At 38.7% G+C, this 21,471-nt stretch overlaps 1 protein-coding gene across 2 annotated transcripts in view; it reads right to left on the reverse strand.

Moving 5' to 3' along the window:
• Positions 1–21,471, reverse strand: part of LOC131957145 (ras-GEF domain-containing family member 1B) — a 113,076-nt gene that overhangs the window by 67,323 nt on the left and 24,282 nt on the right. For both annotated transcript variants that reach the window (XM_059321875.1, XM_059321883.1), the window contains exons 3-5: positions 8,156–8,248; positions 7,949–7,980; positions 7,141–7,231 (exon numbers count right to left, since the gene is read on the reverse strand). In XM_059321875.1, coding sequence (XP_059177858.1) covers positions 7,141–7,231; positions 7,949–7,980; positions 8,156–8,248 — 216 coding nt within the window. The remainder of the gene's footprint in view (positions 1–7,140; positions 7,232–7,948; positions 7,981–8,155; positions 8,249–21,471) is intronic.

Raw genomic sequence — 21,471 nt, forward strand, 5'->3', positions numbered from 1 at the left:
TAGGAGAGACAACTCCAAAATAAAAAATCTGCTGTACTTTGTTCTTGGTTCGACAAAGGCTATGAAAACAAATTAAAAAAGAAAAGCTGGCTGAAATCGGAATCAATGGTCTCAATGGCGCATAACCAGTTGACACGTATACTTAATTGTGTTGGAGGGGATCCCCCTTCCAACACTAAAATTAAGAACGAAGAAGAAGAGAAGAAGAAGAAAAAGAAGGTTAGATGTTTGTATCCAATTTACCGCTCATTGAACACAATTGACAGCTTTTTTAAATTAGCAGTTTTGTAAATATCGGTGTCGAATGTTCCTATAAGTTATAAATAATCCATTAATATCTTGAATAGTATGCTGATTAGGATATATATATATGTATATATATATATATATATATATATATATATATATATATATATATATATATATATATATATATATATATATATATATATATATATATATATATATATATCAGGGGCCCCCAAAAAGTTTCAGCCCGGGGCCCCGCCCAAGCTTAATCCGCCCCTGGTCAGAACTATGCCCAGCCGCCTATATTTTCCCTAAAGTGAGTTAGATACCCATCAAAGCTGGGTGGACTCAGACGTTTTAGTATATATAACGAATACAGGACATGAGAACAAGTCGAGGCGTTGACGAGAGAAGGAATACTTCGTGAGTGGTTCTGAATAATAGGCCTACCAGGTAACACTGAGGTGAACTATAGAATTAAGAGTTTTATTCATATGTCTTGAACTAAACAAAGGCCTAACCGTAACTTTTTCTACGTAACATATTCCTTAAGTTTCTTTCACTTCATAAAAAAAACGAAAACAGTTTTATGAGTACGGCTAAATGAGTAGAACCTACAAGTAACACCAAACTCAACAGTCCGCATCTTGTGGTGAGTGTTAAAAAATCAACCGACCGCTAGACCCTGCCGTCCCCTACACACTCACTAGTCTACACCTCACTAAATCTGGATCAAGTTTCACCGGGATGTTGTAAAAATACCCTCGTCACGTGAGATAGATGGGGGTGAGGACAAAAGGTCCAATTGTGTCAGTCACGTGATGCCCTGGAAGTGTCAGTAAACAGGAAGTGACCTCTGTTCAACCATCCGTCTGCTAGCTCAGACCAGGGAGGCCATTCAACGGTTTAGAGATTAATCACATCAACTTTTCAGCAGAGGAGATGTAGGTAGGAGTTGATGGAACCGAGGTGGCGCCGAGGGGAAGAATTATTCCATTGTTGTAGCGTGTTATACAAGGTGTGGGCCGGGTGTTGTGTGGGTTGGGGGTTGTGTGGGTTGGAGGTGTGTGGGATGGGGGTTGGGTGGGTTGGGGGTTGGGTGGGTTGGGGGTTGTGTAGGTTGGGGGTTGGGTGGGTTGGGGTGTGTGTGGGATGGGGGTTGGGTGGGTTGGGGGTTGTGTAGGTTGGGGGTTGGGTGGGTTGGGGGTTGGGTGGGTTGGGGGTTGTGTAGGTTGGGGGTTCGATGGGTTGGGGTGTTGTGTGGAACATGTTTTAAACAAGATTTGGATCGGGTGTTGTGTGGTTAGGGGGCTGTGTAGGGTTGTGGGTTATGTGGTTCGGGTACGATGTAGGTTGGACGTTGTGTGGGTCGGGCTATTTGTGTGGGTCGTGCTATGTGTTGGTCAGGTGATGTATGGGTCAGGAGATATTTTGAGAGAGAAGAGAGAGACAGGAGAGGGCGGGCTGACCTGTACAGATCACAAAATGATTCACTAATGGAGTTCGTTCTCCCTAGATAGCCAGAGTGAATAATAACTATTACCGTTGTAGCTACTTGCCTTGTAAAACACTACTATTATATCAATTACAATTGTAAACTACTACTATTATATCTAGTTGAATGATAAACTATTACTGTTATATCTTTTTGAATAGTAAACTAATACTGTTATATCTATTTGACCATCATAACCTTAGCTATACTAGACAGTTGCTCTTTCAGGTACCACCGTATACAGAACATTACACCCTGTACAGCACCAGGTCTCCTTCAATGGCAGCTGTTACACCACTCACACCACAACAGGACGTTCAGTAATGAAGTGGTTAACATGCAGTACAGCATGACTAGACTGTGTCAAGGGTGCATGCAGTCGATCAACGAAAAATAAAGCATGCAGCCATATGTTGCATCACTGCCCCCGGGGGTGGGGGGGGGTGCATGGAGTAGCCCTGGTCTTTGATGTCTGCATTTATTAGCGCTTATTACTGGTCACAGCTGAGCGGTTATACCGTGCATGTTAGGTACTCACTCGTTCAAGTATTAATGTACACGAGTTGCATAATCAATGGCATATGAGTTACTCTTGGTCTAGAGTAGGTGTATAGGTGGCCTTGGTATATAAGTTGTGAGTTTTGAAAAACTAAACTGTAAAATGTATGGGCCTGGTCCGGACTCAAATGTGTATCCTAATGTGAGAATGTTACCCAAAAGTGTAGCTGCTTCATTAGCAGCTATAGCTCGGGCCTTAGAGCTACAGCATAGAATAAACAAAATACAGGTAAGTAACGGCTACACAGCACAGCTAAATGGGCTGCAACCTCTGCATTAGCTACAACATTATACTGCTACAGTAAATTCGCCTTCACAGCTACGATAAGCAATGATACACAGCTGCATCAGATACAGCTACACGGCTGCTGCAACAACAACTGCTGCACAGCTACATTTTGTAAAGCCCCACGACTTCTATACCCACCTCAGTATCCCAACATCAATACTAGACTACCGTAATTACACATCAAAACATGTTCTTTATACAAGGATATGACAATGGCAAGTATACACCAGGATCGATACCATCTCCCATTGTTTCGTCCATCTGTTACAAACTTTACATTACCATAACAATAGCGGTGACAAACGGTGTAGTAGTTTTTTCTTACAATCGCCCAGGTAAAATTACAATTGGGTTAATTCATTTTTAATAGCAATTATAATATTTTCTATTAACTTTTTAAAAAGAAAAACAAAACGTTCTACAATGTGGCGCATCTTGTACTTCCCCCTTTCTGTCTAAGTACCCGCTACATACTGGTTGGTTTTGCTATCAGATGTTATGGACTACTGCATATGAATAGGTTATGAAACTCCGATCTCTGCATATACGATGTGAGAACATAGACCCCCACCCCTACGATATAAGAACACTAACCCCACCCCTATGATATAAGAACTCTAGCCCCACTCCTTTGACTTAAGACCACTAACCCCACACCTACGAAGAAAGATAATTAATTCCACCCCTGTGATATAAGAGCTCTAGCCCCACCCCTACGATACAAGAAAACTAACGCCACCCCTTTGGCATAAGACCACTAACCCCACACCTACGATAAAAGACTATTAACTCCATCCCTATGATATAAGAACTCCGAAACTAACCCATTGACAACATACTTCTGTCCACATATTATGACACACAAACTACGACTGCGACCCTTACAGTAGAACAATGACACCACCTAACACAAGAGTTTTGACCCCATCCACAGGACACAATACCTCTGCCCCTAAAGCTTGCATGTCGCTCCAAGCTTTCCACAGAAAAAAAAAATTCCCAGCGTTTTTTTTCTCTTTCTCGGGCAATCTGCGGGTGAGTCAAAAAGCAACATGCCTAATGTGCCGGCCCTTAGACACGCAAGCCATTAGGCTGATTAAAGTACCGACGGTCTTCACGTTTAGAGGCTAAACGACCTCGCTTTAACAGAAAAATCATCACAATGAAAGTGAATTACAAAATTAGGAAATGATGACTAAAATTTCCCCTAAATCAAATACTAAAAATGTAATTATACACGGGCAACTGTCTGTATACGAAATATGAGAGCTGATGCGAAAATTTCAAATACCAGGAAGAAAGATGAAATCGATAATTTTCATCCAAAATGTTACAACATAACAGTTGTACACGATGTCACAGTAAAGTAACCTTACTTACGTAAACACGCCAATAGTATCAAGGTAGGTAATCGTGAGGTAACATTCCATTTACGTAAATACGGTTATTGTATTATGGTAAGCGAGAGGTAACCTTACTTGTACGTAAACACGCGTAAGGTGTAATGGTAATCGCGAGGTAAACTACCATGTTCGTAAAAACGACTGAGATAAGAATAGATTCTTTTCAATCGTTTCAAACGCGTCATTCAGCAGATGTTAATATTCACATTTCTTCACACTGATGGAATAAACCTGGTTGCTTCTCAATTTTTAAGATTTACATGGCCTTAACCACGTGTAAGGATTGAGTCTACTTTTACTACGGTTCTGTTGGGCGGTACCAACCAAAGAACCTAACCATAACCTAACCCTTACTTACCATGATACTAACTGCCACGAAAATTAACAGATGTTTTAAAATTATCACCAAACTATAGATGTAACCCTCAACTCCAAAAGAAATCGATCGAACAAACTGACTTGACAATACATTATGAATCTCTTTCCATACTAACATATACACTGTAACTGATAAAATTTGTTTTTAGAACATTAATTTATCTGTATTCCTATAAATTAAATCTCAAAACCAAACAATAAAAAAAAAATTTAAAGCTATAAATAGAAATGCTGTTCATTTAACTTTTAAACTTTTAAAGATTGGGAAAACAAAATGCATGCTTTACTGGGATTTGAACCCTGAACGAGCCAGTAAATCTCTCGACCAATTTAGTTCTCACGACATTTGAGACGTGAGGTGAAATCCAATCCCAAAAAAATCAATGGAAGCTATCAAGAGGATACAATTTACACAGCCAATGAAAGGTCTTACCGAGGCGTGCACTAGTTCTGATTGGCACATTCACATATAGACAGTTCATTAGCTGAATAAGTTGGATGGGGGAGGGGGGGGGGGGTAATCACACGCCGTTAGAATATATCAATCAGTTGTAAAAATGCGACGCGGGTAAGTAATTTCAAGTAGAAAAATCGCGAAGATTATTCAACAAGTTTTATTCATTCTTTTTTTTTTTAAAGAAAAAAAGTTTTCAATATTTTTTAAATACTATACCCATTAAATAGTGATGAAACGGGAAATTATTTTATATAGAAAAAGCTAGATTCGTTTTATGGAATTCCGTTAACACAAGATCCAGTTATAGAAGACTTCAACCACATATATGAATACACTGCCTTAAAGTCTAGAACATCACAGGTTAAGTTTTCGGTTCAAACTGAGCCAGCATCTCACGCACGCACACACATACACAGGTCGATACGGCAGACAACAACATGTTACGTCACTTCCGACCGAGCCGGTGACAGGGCACACATGGGATCAATGAAAGATATTACGTCCAGATAAGCGGGCGGTGTTTGTATGCAAGATGGGCTGATCTGACGCTCAAGGGGGTCCGGGTTTCTACTTGAAGGAGGGTGAAATAGGCTCAAGTGGGGGTGAACTAGCGGTCAGTGGTCAGATAGCAGTGGTCAGTTAGTATGATAGGGGTCTTTAGTATCAGAAAATATTCATTTCAGAAAATAGGCCACTGTACTAGTGTCGATTTTAAGAGGAAGGGACGTAATCCTTTCAGGCTTTTAATAATAATGATTCTCTCCCCTACTCTGACGGGGATATTTTTTTTTTTTTAAAATTGTGTTTGACATAACAAAACTCCATTTTAAATAAAGATACATGTCTTTACTTTGCTAAAATGTGTATGGGTTTGATATTTTATGAGTATAATATGAGTGAGAATTATTTGCTTTTCGTTTAATAATAATTACATAGTGTCCCAATTGTATAATGGATTTTACTAAACATAAATAGGGAGCCTGGTGTTATTAAGTAAAAATGGCATCACAACAAGAAACTGGGAGTTTAACAGTAAATGTCACATAGAAGCATCGATATTGTTATGTACTTCGGATACAGGTATAGAGATTCACGGTATAAGTTTAATGTATTGGATCATCATGTAACCTCCACATAATTCACCATTAAACTCCACATAATTCCCCATTAAACTCCACATAATTCCCCATTTAACTCCACATAATTCCCCATTTAACTCCACATAATTCCCCATTTAACTCCACATAATTCACCATTAAACTCCACATAATTCACCATTTAACTCCACATAATTCACTATTTAACTCCACATAATTCCCCATTTAACTCCACATAATTCACTATTTAACTCCACATAATTCTCCATTTAACTCCACATAATTCCCCATTTAACTCCACATAATTCACCATTAAACTCCACATAATTCCCCATTTAACTCCACATAATTCCCCATTTAACTCCACATAATTCACCATTTAACTCCACATAATTCACCATTTAACTCCACTTAATTCACTATTTAACTCCACATAATTCCCCATTTAACTCCACATAATTCCCCATTTAACTCCATATAATTCCCCATTTAACTCCACATAATTCACAATTTAACTCCACATAATTCACCATTAAACTCCACATAATTCACCATTTAACTCCACATAATTCACCATTTAACTCCACATAATTCACCATTTAACTCCACATAATTCACCATTTAACTCCACATAATCCACCATTAAACTCCACATAATTCACCATTAAACTCCACATAATTCACCATTTAACTCCACATAATCCACCATTAAACTCCACATAATTCACCATTAAACTCCACATAATTCACCATTTAACTCCACATAATTCACCATTTAACTCCACATAATTCACCATTTAACTCCACATAATTCACCATTTAACTCCACATAATTCACCATTTAACTCCACATAAACCACCATTTAACTCCACATAATTCACCATTTAACTCCACATAAACCACCATTTAACTCCACATAATTCACCATTTAACTCCACATAATTCACCATTTAACTCCACATAATTCACCATTTAACTCCACATAATTCACCATTTAACTCCACATAATTCACCATTTAACGCCATATAAATAAATTCACAATGTATCTACGAAGGTACATCAGATGAAGCCATTATTCCTACCAGGTGTTTGTAAGTAAGATGGCGTCAATTGTTGTTGTGAATGTGTAAGTCTTGTATGACAGTGTATATCATCCAGATCTGACCATAGCTGCTCACCCATAAAGGTCAGTCTAAGTAACCATATTCTTACCTTTTTGACCATGTTGATCCGCCTCAGCAGAGCTTCTTTACACTCCACTCGATATTCCTCGTCCAAAGTCTGACATTTGTGCTCGATACGGCTGGCAAAGTCAGAGTAAATTGTTTTGTTAGTTGTCATTGGGTTTTCAAATTTTCAACAAAAATTTTAAATACAAGGGAAGTAATGCAATAATTGTATCGACACATTTAATAGAAGTTGTCTCCCTTTTCTATACATCTTGTTCACTTAAAAAAGTCCGATTTTTTAATCATTTTAACATTGCTTTGTTTATTTATTAACTTATTATTGAAACGTGTAATTGAAAACGTTACACTAAGAACGAGATATGTCGAGTACCGTTTTATTTAAACTTTTCCGTAACGGAAAAACATAAATCCTTTCAGACCGGAAAACGTGTTAAGTAAGTGTGACCGGTACTACGCCCCGTTACGTTTACTGTCCTCCAACTCAAGCCGGGTACACATTAGAAATGAGTGAACTCAGAGACGTTTTCCGGATTCTTGCTAAGGACGCTCACTCCAGTATTTTTATTTTTTTGCAATCGCGCGTCTTAATCAAGTAATCAAGCCTAGCCCTCAAGACTGATGTGCATCCCCCCCCCCCCGACCAGCCCCACACAGACTTACTTCTCATCTATAACTATGACAACCTCAGATAACTTAATAAGATCTTCTAATAAAGCACTTTATTCACCAGAAACTAAATAGCTTTTAGTAGAGAAATTTGATTTTTTTTTTTTGCTTAAAAAACTGACTATAATTTTTAAAAAAAAAAGCAAAATTAAGCGAACACCTACCTGATATTCTCTTTCAGCAAATCAATCTCTACCTGTTATGAAAAGAAAATAGTGTCTTATAGCAATACTATCGGTTAATGAATATTTAACTTTTGCTTTAAAAAACTGCAATTAATTTATTTCCATGGAACATAATTTGACAAATACAAAAAATATATTTTATGTTATTATTATATTAACTGAATATAAACATTGTAATAAATCTACCTTCGATGGGTTTGTGTGAGAGAGGCATAACTCTAGGTTGTGTTTTAGCAGCATTAGTCGTCGCTTCTCTCCCTCTAGTAGACGCACGGTTACCTAAAAAAAATGGAATTTAAAAATGATCAATTTTAATTGTTTCGTTTCTAGAACTTATTTTAAAATCATGAGAGTATTATAAAAGATTTTCAATGGAGTGAGTGGTAAGCCTATACGTGATACATGTTAAAGTTTGATGAAGGAAGATAGATGTTTGGCAGGGAGGGTATTATTAAAGTATTTTAAAAATCTTTTTTTTTTTTGCTAATGCAATCGTAATTAAAAATTACAATCGTAGTTATTGTGTTCATGTGAAGACAGGGGTTCGGGGTGGTTTATGGACCGGCAGTCCAATGCAAGCCAGAAATATTATGGTACGGTATGGCTCATATTTAGAAGCTTTACTAGTAAAATGTAGACAGATATCAACGTGTGAGAGATGGAGAAAGAGAAGAGAAAGATCTACACACTGTTCATTAAAAATAAATTATAAAAATTCACACACAGAAAATATATATATATCAAAGTATCAACACAAGCAGGGCAAGGTCGTTGGCTGGGGACAGATACCCATCTATGAGATCGTTAGCTGGGGACATCAACCCATTTAGGAGAGGCTCGTTATCTGGGGGCAGCAACCCATTTAGGAGAGGCTCGTTATCTGGGGACAGCAACCCATTTAGGAGAGGCTCGTTATCTGGGGGCAGCAACCCATTTAGGAGAGGCTCGTTATCTGGGGGCAGCAACCCATTTAGGAGAGGCTCGTTATCTGGAGACAGCAACCCATTTAGGAGAGAAAACCCAAAACCAAACTACTGCGTTGTAGTTTGTTCTTGGGTGGGCAATTGCTATGGGAGTTTATCCAGAAAGAAAAGCAGACTAAAGTTTTAATCAATTGGCCATATGGCGCATAATGTTTACGTGCAATACTTAATTATGTTGGAAATTCCCCTAAATATTACAATAAAGAACAAAAAAGGAGATGAAATTATTAAACAGTACGACATTTCGACATTTTAATAAAAAGGAAAAACGGATATAAATATGTTTTAATAATTAATTTAGCTGTGGTGAGAATATGTCAATCATATTAGCAGCCAAACGCGAATCTTGAAATCAAACCCGATTTTTGTTTGAACAAATGTTTGCATAATTAAGATAACTCCGTTTTTGCGTCACACACGCGGGATAACTCTACCAAACTCTCCTAATTTTCAATCAACAATCGGCCTATTGTCATCCAAGTCCAGCTCAAACAGACCCTCCGGAAACAAATTCCCGATCTCCGGAAACAAATTCCTGATCTCCGGAAAATTCAGACAAAAATCCTCCGCGACATGTTGGCGTTGGGCCGCTAAGCCCTTGAACCATCCCTGGTCATGCTGGTCGAGGCTTTGGGCTTCAAAAGTTCATTGTCACTACGTCATGCTGCTGGTAGCTTTCAACCAAGTGGAGACAGAGGGAGGGGGTGAGGGAGGGGGGGTGTTGTGTGGTTGATGCAACAACATGGCGGTGTAGCATCCCGAGGAGACAAAAAGTTGCTTGCCCGAGTTCAACACGAGTCCCGGAAGTAAGTTTTTAACCAATCAGGACCGTGATCTCGTTTGTAAACACTGGGGAGTAAAGGGAAGTGGTGGGGCGGGTTTGGAGGAGTGAGGGGCGATAATTTTCATGTTTGTTATCTAGAAACAAGTTCCGCAACCCATGGCACAATTCTTTTTTTCAACGGATGATGTAATGATATAGCAAACTCATGCCAACGTTTAACATTAAATGCTAAAGGTCAAAGATCAACATTTGCATTCACGATTAAACCTAATTTTATTTTTCCTACTTTAACAGCCACAAATTATCTAACCTTTTTTAGTTACTTATTTATTTTTCCAATTGAGACCAGCCTTTTGAAATTCTAGTGCCCATCCAACCTCAAAAAAAGTATATTTGTATAGTGCCTTTATTTTTTTTCATAGTTACTAACCTAAAAAAAAAGCACACAATGATAGGCATTAAAAAATACCATCATCATGACAACCAGTAACAACCACAGAATCGATTATGCGCACTTTGCTATGATAGACATTCCCATAAACAGATATCGATTCCGAGCTTAACATGTTAATGACGATAAATTGACGTGTTACAAAAAAAGAAGGGTTGAACTTCCTTTGCAGTCATCTACGTGACAATTCTACCGTGTTTGCAGATAACAGCTTTGGTATCATGTTACTTCTGGGAGGAAACTGGTAAAAAAAGTAAAGAATCCTTTCGAACATTGTGGTCCATGGTGCAAGTGAATAAGAGTTACGCTGTTACGTCCCGGCATATAAAGCAAATATGCCTAGCCGTCTTTACTTTCTCTTAATTCTGATCAGATAACTACTTTGATATTGCCTTAGTTTTGTTACATACATTAAACTGGGAAAATCAAGCTGCTGTTGAAGATGAAGTTTTAAGACCAGATTTGAATCATGGTTAATGTTAGGTTTAGATTTTTTTGTTAATGTTAGACAGTAGGATTAGGTTAGTTCTCTTGAGATCAGCAGAATTAGCTTTAATACCCAATCATTATACAAAAAACAAGAAATAGCATTCCACAATATTTGATCTGAGCACGAATCGTACTAAGTCATCCTTGATCCTAAAAACTGTGTATGTTTTAATATCCCCATCGGCTGCTCCCATAACCCGCCACCACTGTGTATGTACATACAAAAGATAACGCGGAACTTCTCTCACCCTTTACTCTATCGTTCGTTAAAATCAATAGAAGAAAACACATTTTACATTGACACCAAGCTTAACCATTGACACCAGACGGCTTAACACCATGACGCTCTCTCCTATAATCCCAACATAAGGCTGTATCAGCACTCCCCACCCCAGGCTCCCTCCCTGCTCAGCACCCCCTCCCCCTCAAACACACACCCCAGGCCCCCTCCCTGCTCAGCACCCCTCCCCCTCAAACACACACCCCAGGCTCCCTCCCTGCAGACAATTCCCAGAGTTCCTGTTGACTCGCCACTGAATCGCCAATGACGTCAAGCGAACGAAAATATTGAACTTTGATCCAGTGTTTACCGTCAGCTGCCCGCAGGTGAAATTTTTCGTAGACGGTCGGCGGGAGGGGAGGGAGGGGAGGGAGGTCAATATCATCTTTACACACTAATATGTGGTCCAGTCCTACGCGATTAGCACTAATTAATGAGGCCGTGGATTCGTTTTTTTTTTAAATCCTAATTCAAATTTTACAATTTCGAAAGCTTGCTAATTCGACAGTTTTTTTTTTCTGAGCAGGAGACATTCTACATTACATTGACAGTCTACATAATCTCTTCATAGGCATTCTACTTTGCATAAACACTATGTTGCATATACACTACGCATAGCATAGACACTCCAAATTACATAAACACTTCGCATAACATAGACACTCCAAATTACATAGACACTTCACGCCATTTCTAAAAATGAAGTAGTTTTTTCCTTTTCTAAAAAAATAAACAAGACTAGAAAAACACATTTGAGAAAATAACTATTGCTTAATTAATCGTAATTCGATTTTTTAAAACAGTTTGTGATTTCGACATTTGCAAATAATTTAACAATGCATCACACCTCGACAATTACAAGATTTTCAGATGTAAGAAAAAAAATCAATAATTAGTAAAGACTATTTAGAATTTAGATCCTTCCCCAATCCTTCCTTTCCTTAAGGTAATGCTAACAACCTGCCCACAACTAAATGACTTCAACTTACAAAAAAGTTGCGCTGTAGTACTAATTTTGCTATTCTTTAAATGTAAAAATCATACGATCTTGAAACAAAAAGTCTAAAACAAGCGTGCAGAGAACTTGATACTAATAGCCGTTGTAAAAAAAATTTGCAACTAATTAGAAAGACTGGACGAGACTGTAGGTCAAGGACACTGATGTAACTAATATGTGACATCGTGATAAGGCCGGACGTGTACATTATACATTGTATGCAGCAGACTAGAGTTAAGTAATAACTGGACCTGTGCCAAGCTGGACGTTGAAAGATGGTGAAACAGTAACAACGCTTAGCGAATATTTTCAACGCGCCTGAATAAATTTCTATCACATTTTATTACAGCTAGCTAAATTTTTTTTTTTTTTTTTTTTTTTACAAAGAAAGTAAAGTTCCCTTTTCAGACTTCATGTTCAAAAGAGCATATGAAGTAGAGTTCACTAAGCTTTTGAAAGTATGGTGCTTTACTCTAGATTTTATTGTGTAGATTGAACAAAATATCGCATCTTCTGTTTCAAAAGCTGCGTGAGATATCCCATCTTGCTCGAACATCTCACCAATGCCACTGACCCCCGGAGTTCCCTGTTTGTCGTCTGTGGGTCAGTGCGCCCCTGCAGACCTATGACGTGCGGAGCCGGGCATTTCACCGGCCGGACAAGATGGCTGACCTCGACGTGAAGTTTAATTACCGCAGGTGGACACCGGCGCGAGATCGACGGGATCGCCACGGGTTTGACGTCATCCATGTCAAACAAGTTTGTGAGCAAATTTGTTTTGTCACGTGCCACACAGCTGATGATGCTCATGTTGTGTAATGTTAATGTTAGAGCTTTTTGATATGTAATGTTGATGTTAGGGACTTTATCTGAGCTGGCTGAAATTATTTATCCGAAAGTGTAATACAGAAACTAGTTGTAATAAATATAGTTAAAATATTTGCATTATAATCGAGTTTACAGAAATAAAGCTATATGGTCGAGTGCATGGTATTGCAAAATAATAAAAAAGTAAAAGTAAAGTTCCTTTTTTGAACCTGACGGTCCAATGACAAGTGAAGTAGAGTTCACCTGTTTCTGTGACCTCGGTATTTGAAGGGATAGTATGGTCAGCGCTATGCACAGCCGCCTTTACTTTCCCAAACGTAAGTTATGTATCCAACAGAGCTGGGTGGACTCACGGACTTATAATAAAAACTAGAGCTTAAATCATAAAATACAATAAAGTAACTAAGATATATTGTCGAAGAAGTTGAGTCGCATTGCCCACTGTACCTGTAATCGTCATTAATCTGTGTGGATATTATTTACATTATCTTTTTCATTTTTATTGATTTTTGTAAATAAAACCCACAGTTATTAGTTCTAAAAAAAAACAAATTACAGCATACAAAAATCACGAAACTTGACTACTAGTGATTGTAAAATCTCATAAAACGTGATCCTAATGTAGGTTATGACAGCATTCCGTAGTGACGCTAGATCAACAATGATTGTGTAGCCACTACAGCGCCACCATCGTCTCCCACACACATCATCACCATCACGGCGTCGCTATAATGGAGCGACAACCGACAGCGATGAAAGTGTTAATCCCGGTGACGAAGTGTTAATTGTTGTGTCTTCCGTTACGTCCGCCCACATGTAGGTCAGATGAGTTGATTTAACCTTCTGGTCTAGCCCCAGGTGTGGGTCACGTATTTTGTTAAAACGACCCTGGAGATTTTTTTTTTAATGCTGGACTTACGTGACTAAATGTAGAACCGGAAGTACGCACATCGAGTTACATTCAGCTTTATGGATAGGGGGGGGGGGGGGGATGGCGCCTGGACGTGATGGAGGGTATGTTAATGCTTAATCCAGAAGTCCTGAGTTCAAACCCCGGGCAGATGAGGGGAATTTCCGTCTAACAATGCAATTGAGATCGAAGAAGTAGAAGAAAAAAAAGGAATATTGATAGCTCCAGGTCAATCAAATGTCGGAGAGTGCAGTGCTGGGGATATTGAACAGCTGAGATCGATGGTATCTGATTGGTAGAGGATTGTTATTGCCCTTATACCTTTAACAACTTCTTACCGGTCGTTGAAATAGGGAGAGATTTAGTGAATTCTTTTTGCATGTGTGTTAACATGTAATAATTATTGAACGGCATGGTTTGTGTGTGTGTGGGGGGGGGGGGTGGGGGGGGGGTAGAACTCGTATTCTGTTCACAGGTTCGAGTCCGATTCACGTCCCTGAATCCACCCAGGGTACCGACCTCAAGGAAAAGTAAAAGACGGTTGGGCGTAGAACTGACCACATTATCCCTTCATACACAGAGGTCAGAAAAAGTTGAACTCTACTTCAACTGCTCATAAAACATTATTTCATGCGATCTAAACAAAACGTTGATGCAAAAAATGAGCATTTTTCAATTACATCACATAATTAACCTTAATTTCCAATCAGAATTAAACTGAACAATTCCATCGTATAACGATGGACTGTTATGTTAAACTGTGGTAATAAACCCAATAGGCCTAACATAGATCTTCAGCAATATTTCTTTATATTGTATCAGCGAGATCGGCTTAATCGGGTCTTTGTTTAATTCTTTTGCACTCTAAAATCATTAATGCACGATCATTAATAGTTGATTTAATTAAGCTTACAAGGATGTCTTGTACAAGAAGCTTATTTTCTCAATTAGCTATCAGCCTGAAATAATTAATTTCTCTAATCAACAACTGGTCTATGACACAAGCGTGTACCGTATAAATAAACTGCGTTTTAATTTAATTATTTTTTAAGGTGGAATTTTCTACGACAGGTTAAGGCGTAATAGATTGATCGTAATACAAATACGATTTTTTAAAACTATTCAGGTCATGTGACATTCTGGCTCAGTCATCAGCGACGAACTAAAATCTACAGCCATAACAACAGATAGTCTCAAGTTTAGCAACAGATGGTACTTAGTGGGTCAACACAGTCATCAGAGTAGGTCAAAACACATCGGTCACCCAGATTTTGGACTTGTTGTTTTTGAGTTAACTGCCCTACATACGTGAAACTTACTTCCCCTTACAAGTTTTATTCCTGTATATTGTGTACATGCCAGAAATATACCATCACAAATTCTGGCAAAGTATTGTAGTTGTATGTCGAGTTAGAAAAAAAAAACATTTCCTTTGTTAATTAACATAGCAACTTACCTGCGTTGTTTTCTATACAAAGGTTTAAAATTCCAGCCCCCTCTCAATTTTTTGTAACCAGCTTTGTAAGTTAAAATAATTTAAAATTCTAACACCTTAGAGCTAAGAATATCTTCTCTCTTAAGCTTGAAAAGAAATATTTATGTAAACAAACATTTTTTTATTGGCACACCTCCAAATTGCGTAAACAATATTGAAAAAAAAAAAACAGAATCACATTTACAGTACACTTAGATGACAATACAGCCTCTATAAATCTTTGAATCCGTACCCTATACGAGTAAAGTACATTCAATAATAAAATACTTAAAAAAAACTTTTAAAAAAACCACGTTTTTCTTGTGGACTAAAAAGTAGAAAATAAATTTTCATACATTTGATGACAAAAAACGTGGGTACGTTCACCATCAAATTTCCCGACCCATCTGCCTGACCCACGTTTTTTGTCATCAAATGTATGAAAATTTATTTTCTACTTTTTAGTCCACAAGAAAAACGTGGTTTTTTTAAAAGTTTTTTTTAAGTATTTTATTTTCTCCTTTTTAGTCCGTTGCTACACATGAAAAACGTGGTTTTTAAAAAGTTTTTTATATAGTTTATTTTCTACTTTATCTAATCACTTGATTAAGTATGACTTGACTAAGTGTTTTTAAATACACGGACTAAAAAAATCTTGAGCGACCGATACGCTTTAAACAGAGAAAGGGTGTAATTTACGTTGCTGGCGTGGAGATCTACTCACGAATCACGTGATCAAATCTCCCATAAACAAACAAATAAACGCGAAGCTGAGTTAAGGAAAAACGTGTTTATGTGTATTTTAGCATGCCCAGCGTACCAACCGTGTCACCGTTAACAATGTGTTACCGTGTCCGTTCTCCTTTTTAGTCCGTTGCTACACATAAAAAACGTGGTTTTTTAAAAAGTTTTTTTTTAAGTATTTTATTTTCTCCTTTTTAGTCCGTTGCTACACATGAAAAACGTGGTTTTAAAAAAAGTGTTTATAAATACACGGACTAAAAATCTTGAGCGACCAGGATTCGAACCTGGGTTGTCGCGGCCACAACGCGAAGTACTAACCACTATACGATCACGGCCAGCGCGCTCACATCGATTGGGGCCGAAGTAACTGTGTCAATAGGCCTCAAGTCTTGTCGGTATCTTTAGAAATCATGTCCTCAATTTTATGGTCCTTGGGGCGTAATTAAATTAAGCTAATTACGGTCACTAATTGCTAGTTTTTATGATTGCATCTGAAATTGTTAGGCGAAAGTAGCATGCATGCCAAATTTCAGGTCTCTAGAGCAATCAGAAGTGGGCTAATTTTCGATGTCAATTTTAACAACAAACAAATCCACACATCCACAAACGCGAAGCTGAGTTAAGAAAAACGTGTTAAAATACATATATTTTATGAATGGCTGAGTAGATGGGCTCGGCCGTTCAGACACAAAGTATTTCTCATTTCAATTACCTAGTGAAATATTTACCCTCACCTGCCACATCAAGCACGTGACTCAATGAAAACAGTGGAGACACAGGTCAATCACCCGAAGTGGATTAAAAATAAACCAGTCGTCTGGAAATACATTGGGTTATCCCAACATTTTACGGGGGTAATTTCCCACCCCCAATTCAGGGGTCTAACCGCTCCGGACTCAAAAAGGCCATCAGCGCCCTGCTCACACGGGCCATCTGTAGTCACTTAAATGGGCCACTCACATAAATGGGCCATTCCCTTCCTCTAAATTGGTTTATCGCCTAGTTTCATCATTTTAAATATCGGCCAACCCCTCCCTTTAAGTGGTCCGCCCCCCACCCCGCTAGACCACCGAATACCATTCGAGATTTCCTCCTAATCGATGGCAGACCTGCTCCCTATCACTTTCTACGCTATTTTCAACATTCTATTCTCTATCATTTATTTTCTATATGCTATTTTCTACCTGTCTGTTGTTTTCTACATGTTTCTTCCTGTTATTTTCTACCTTTCATTTTATACTTGTTTTCGTACTGGTATTTCCTTCCTGTTGATTTCTACCTGTAATTTTCTACCTGCTATTACTATCTGTTATTTTTTTCATGTTATTTTCTAGCTGTTATTTTATACTTTCTGTTATTTTCACTTTGTTTATATTCCACTGGCCACTAACCCTAGACACACTATGTGATCAGTAGACAGAAACCAAAACACAACTACAATTCCATCTCACGCTTTAGACCGGTATTAAACAAGCCTAATTCATCCGGTCAGAGGGTATATTGTTTATGTACTGCAAAAATACATTTGAAGGGTTGCTAAGCTTGCAGCATAAAAAAAAAGTAACAACGATTATTTTTACGTGGACATAGTTATTTCAAACAACAAAAATAAGTTTAAACAGCTAAAGATAACTTTACAAATCTTTAAAAAAATTATAAACATATTTTCTAGTGGCGCCGTTTTTTTTTTATCCGATAACCCCTGACCCTATTAGCTTGAAAATGTCTTCCTCCTGTTAGACGAAAATTGCGGTGCAAAAGTTAATTAGGAGAGTTAATTATCTTTTAATTACAACCCCCCCCCCCAATCCCATTCACCTGTCCTTACTTCAAAACTATATTGTCTTTACTTTATTTTCCAACTTTAACTTACCATTAATAAACATCAAGACTATTTTTGTTGCATCACGTGATAAGAAAGTGCACGCCCAAGAAAATATAAACACATCCATACACGTCAACGTATTCGCCTCCGTTTTGTTATTGTGATGGTGTAAAAAAAAAAAAGACCATAAAGATCACAACAATAGTGATTTCCTAGAGGCTGGACAGGTCAAAGGTGAAGGTCATTGATCGAATCGCACGTGTACTTTAGCAAGGTGGGGGAAAACATGCTATTGCGGTCAGTAAGGGAGGAGTAGGGGGTGGTGGGGGGGCATTGGTTTGTGTGGTCTGTGGGTGGTGGTGAGTAAATAAAGGTAGTTTCAGTGGTGCGGTAGTTTATGTGTGAGTGAGTGAGTGAGTGAGTGAGTGAGTGAGTGAGTGAGTGAGTGAGTGAGTGAGTGAGTGAGTGAGTGAGTGAGTGAGTGAGTGAGTGAGTGAGTGAGTGAGTGAGTGAGTGAGTGAGTGAGTGAGTGAGTGAGTGAGTGAGTGAGTGAGTGAGTGAGTGAGTGAGTGAGTGAGTGAGTGAGTGAGTGAGTGAGTGAGTGAGTGAGTGAGCGAGCGAGCGAGCGAGTGTGTGAGTGAGTGTGTGAGTGAGTGTGTGAGTGAGTGAGTGAGTGAGTGAGTGAGTGAGTGAGTGAGTGAGTGAGTGAGTGAGTGAGTGAGTGAGTGAGTGAGTGAGTGAGTGAGTGAGTGAGTGAGTGAGTGAGTGAGTGAGTGAGTGAGTGAGTGAGTGAGTGAGTGAGTGAGTGAGTGAGTGAGCGAGCGAGCGAGCGAGCGAGTGTGTGAGTGAGTGTGTGAGTGAGTGTGTGAGTGAGTGAGTGAGTGAGTGAGTGAGTGAGTGAGTGAGTGAGTGAGTGAGTGAGTGAGTGTGTGAGTGAGTGTGTGAGTGAGTGTGTGAGTGAGTGAGTGAGTGAGTGAGTGAGTGAGTGAGTGAGTGAGTGAGTGAGTGAGTGAGTGAGTGAGTGAGTGAGTGAGTGAGTGAGTGAGTGAGTGAGTGAGTGAGTGAGTGAGTGTCTCAGGAGGGGAAGAGGGTTAAAGGTGAGGGGGAGGGGTTCAAAATTGTGTGGGGAATAGTGAGCTGCAAGAGTGTATATTTTGTGAATGTGTGTGGGAAGGGGGGGTGTGTTTGATTACGCAAGAGGTTTTATGCAGGCCAAGGGGAAGTAAATATTTTATCTTAAAGATACAATTTCTTGGCTCAATCAAGTACAGGGCAAGATGTAATCGATTACGTTGTACTTTAACATTCTCAGCAGACGTGTGGCCTGTGAACTGGCGTGGTGGGGGTGGGTGGAGGATGGGGAGTGGGGAATGGGATCGGTTATTTTTCAAAATATAAAAAAAAAGAATTTTTAAATGCTTACTTTTATGTATAAACGTTTTTTATAATTATTTTGTAAAACAAACAAGTTACCAACGTCGGAGTTTTTTTTTTGTACTTTATATTCGTGATGTTAAAGCTAAAGGAACTGTTAAACAATTGTCTCTAGGCCGAACATTGTTTAACAATGTATCATGTTGGGGGTGGGGTTAAAGCAACGGATGTATGTGTGTTTGTGTGGTGTTTTGTATGTGTTTGTGTGTGTTGAAAAAGAGGGTATGAGTTGGGAACTTATTTAAAAGTTAATTCCATAAATACCTCCCATGACTAATTATTTATTAACTTTCTCATGTATTTAATACATATCCATAAAAGTCCCTTTCCGACGGGTCTGAACCATGGGGCAGATGAAGTAGAGTTCACCTGTTTCTATGACCTCGCATGTAAAGACACCCGCCTCTACTTTCCCCTAATCTTATTGTACCTATAAGAGCTGGCTGGACTCCGTGACACCTTCGAAGGTGAGAGCTTCGTGAACCGAACTCAAGTATTTCAGGTTAGTAATCGTACGCTTCGCCACTCTACCACACCGTGCCATATACCGTATCAACCTATGAATGTGTCACTTCTTACATAAAAAAAAAGATTATATAAAAGGTATGACAGTCGCGTAGATAAATAGTTCACACATAGCCAACTTAGCTTGATTATCTTATAAAGTTGTAGTAAGCAATCACTCGATAATTTAGTGTATAGTCAGACGGATAAACAAACATGAACTAGATACCCAGGTGTAATGTAGATAGTGGCACTAGACCCAGGCCACAACAACCCGGGTGGTATTACAGGTACAGGTGTCAAATACCACCAGGTGAGATAGTCGATAACGATCTGTTGGCGGTGCCAATCACCTATCGATTGTTGATGATTTTTATCTTGATTTTTTTATACCTGGAGAATGTGGGTGGCTCGGTGCAAATAATTTATTGTACCTGACACTAAGAGATTGTTGTGTTACAGTAGTTAGGAAATATAGACTGTGTTTATGGGTTAGTTGGTCATGGGTTGTTTGTTTCGTTATGAAATATTTTTCACGTAGATAATGTCAACAACGCTAAATAAGACAGATACAATGAAGCAAATAGGCAATAGAAGTAATATTGAATGAGTGGGTATGTGCAATAGTACAGCAAAAGTTGTTTCAACAGGATGCTGTTTCACATTAGAAAGATATAGCGTTGTGGTCAGTATTTCTTCCAGACTTTTTTTCTCCGGGGCGGGGAACACTTGAAATTTTTTTTTTTTTGGGGGACTAACTAAAATTTCAGGGGGGGGGGGGGGGTGGACACTGTTAAAAGTATATGTTTTCTATATAAATTTATAAATTATATTTCGTTGGGAAGGGGAAGGGGTCGGTAGACTCTCTTCGGGGGGCTGCCCCCCCCCCCCCCCCACCACCCGAAAAGATGCCTGGAAGAAACACATTTTTGTAAATTTTGATGTGATTTTCTACGATAAGGCCACGGGGGTGTTTGTGTTAAAGTCATCGCGTGTGGGATCAGACCCCTTTTAGGTTGGGGGTCAGTCTAGTGGGTTTGAATCTGGGTTCAAGCCAGTAGAACGTCCCTGAGTCCACCCAGCTCTGACTCACGTTAGGGAAAGTAAAGGCGGCTGGGCATAATGCTGACCACACTATCCCTTAAAATGCCGATGTCACAGAAACAGGTGAAATCCACTTCTCCCATGAACCGTCAGGTTCAAAAAAGAAACTTTACTTACTATTTACAGTCTAGTGGGTTGTGGTTAAGTCTCTTACTGAGATAAAGAAACAAGTCCAATAGTAGGGGGAGGATTTGTTTGTGATAAAATTCAAAACAAATTCCTGTTTGGTTAAGGAAACAAAACGCTCATGCTATCAAAAGATGACAAACTAGAACAATCACAACTTGTGTTGTATTGGGAGACCAACTTAGTCTATCGGAAGGCCGATCATGTATCGATATTATCTGCCGTTGATCAGAATTGTCATCTTGATTAGATAAAGAACTATAGCGACACCTTTAAAGAAAAAATAAACATTGCACGTATTGGAATGTGTCACTAATGGACTTCAAATAAATGTCAACAACTTTTAAAGTATTTTACAACTTATAGTAGCTGATCTGTGGTCAGGGGCGTGTAGATATTGTAAAGATAACTCAGGCAACCACGACCGGAAATCATGTTTGAATAACAGGATGTGGCACATATTGCAAGACAGTTCATTAGCACTAATTAGTTAATTTATCTTTTGGTGATTTAATTTTTAAGTATTTGGTAGTTTAGTTTAGGTCGACGGGTTCCGGTCGATATAGCTC

This window comes from Physella acuta, unplaced genomic scaffold, assembly GCF_028476545.2.
Source record: "Physella acuta isolate Inbredline_101_S28 unplaced genomic scaffold, ASM2847654v3 ptg000080l, whole genome shotgun sequence".
NCBI lineage: Eukaryota > Metazoa > Mollusca > Gastropoda > Physidae > Physella > Physella acuta.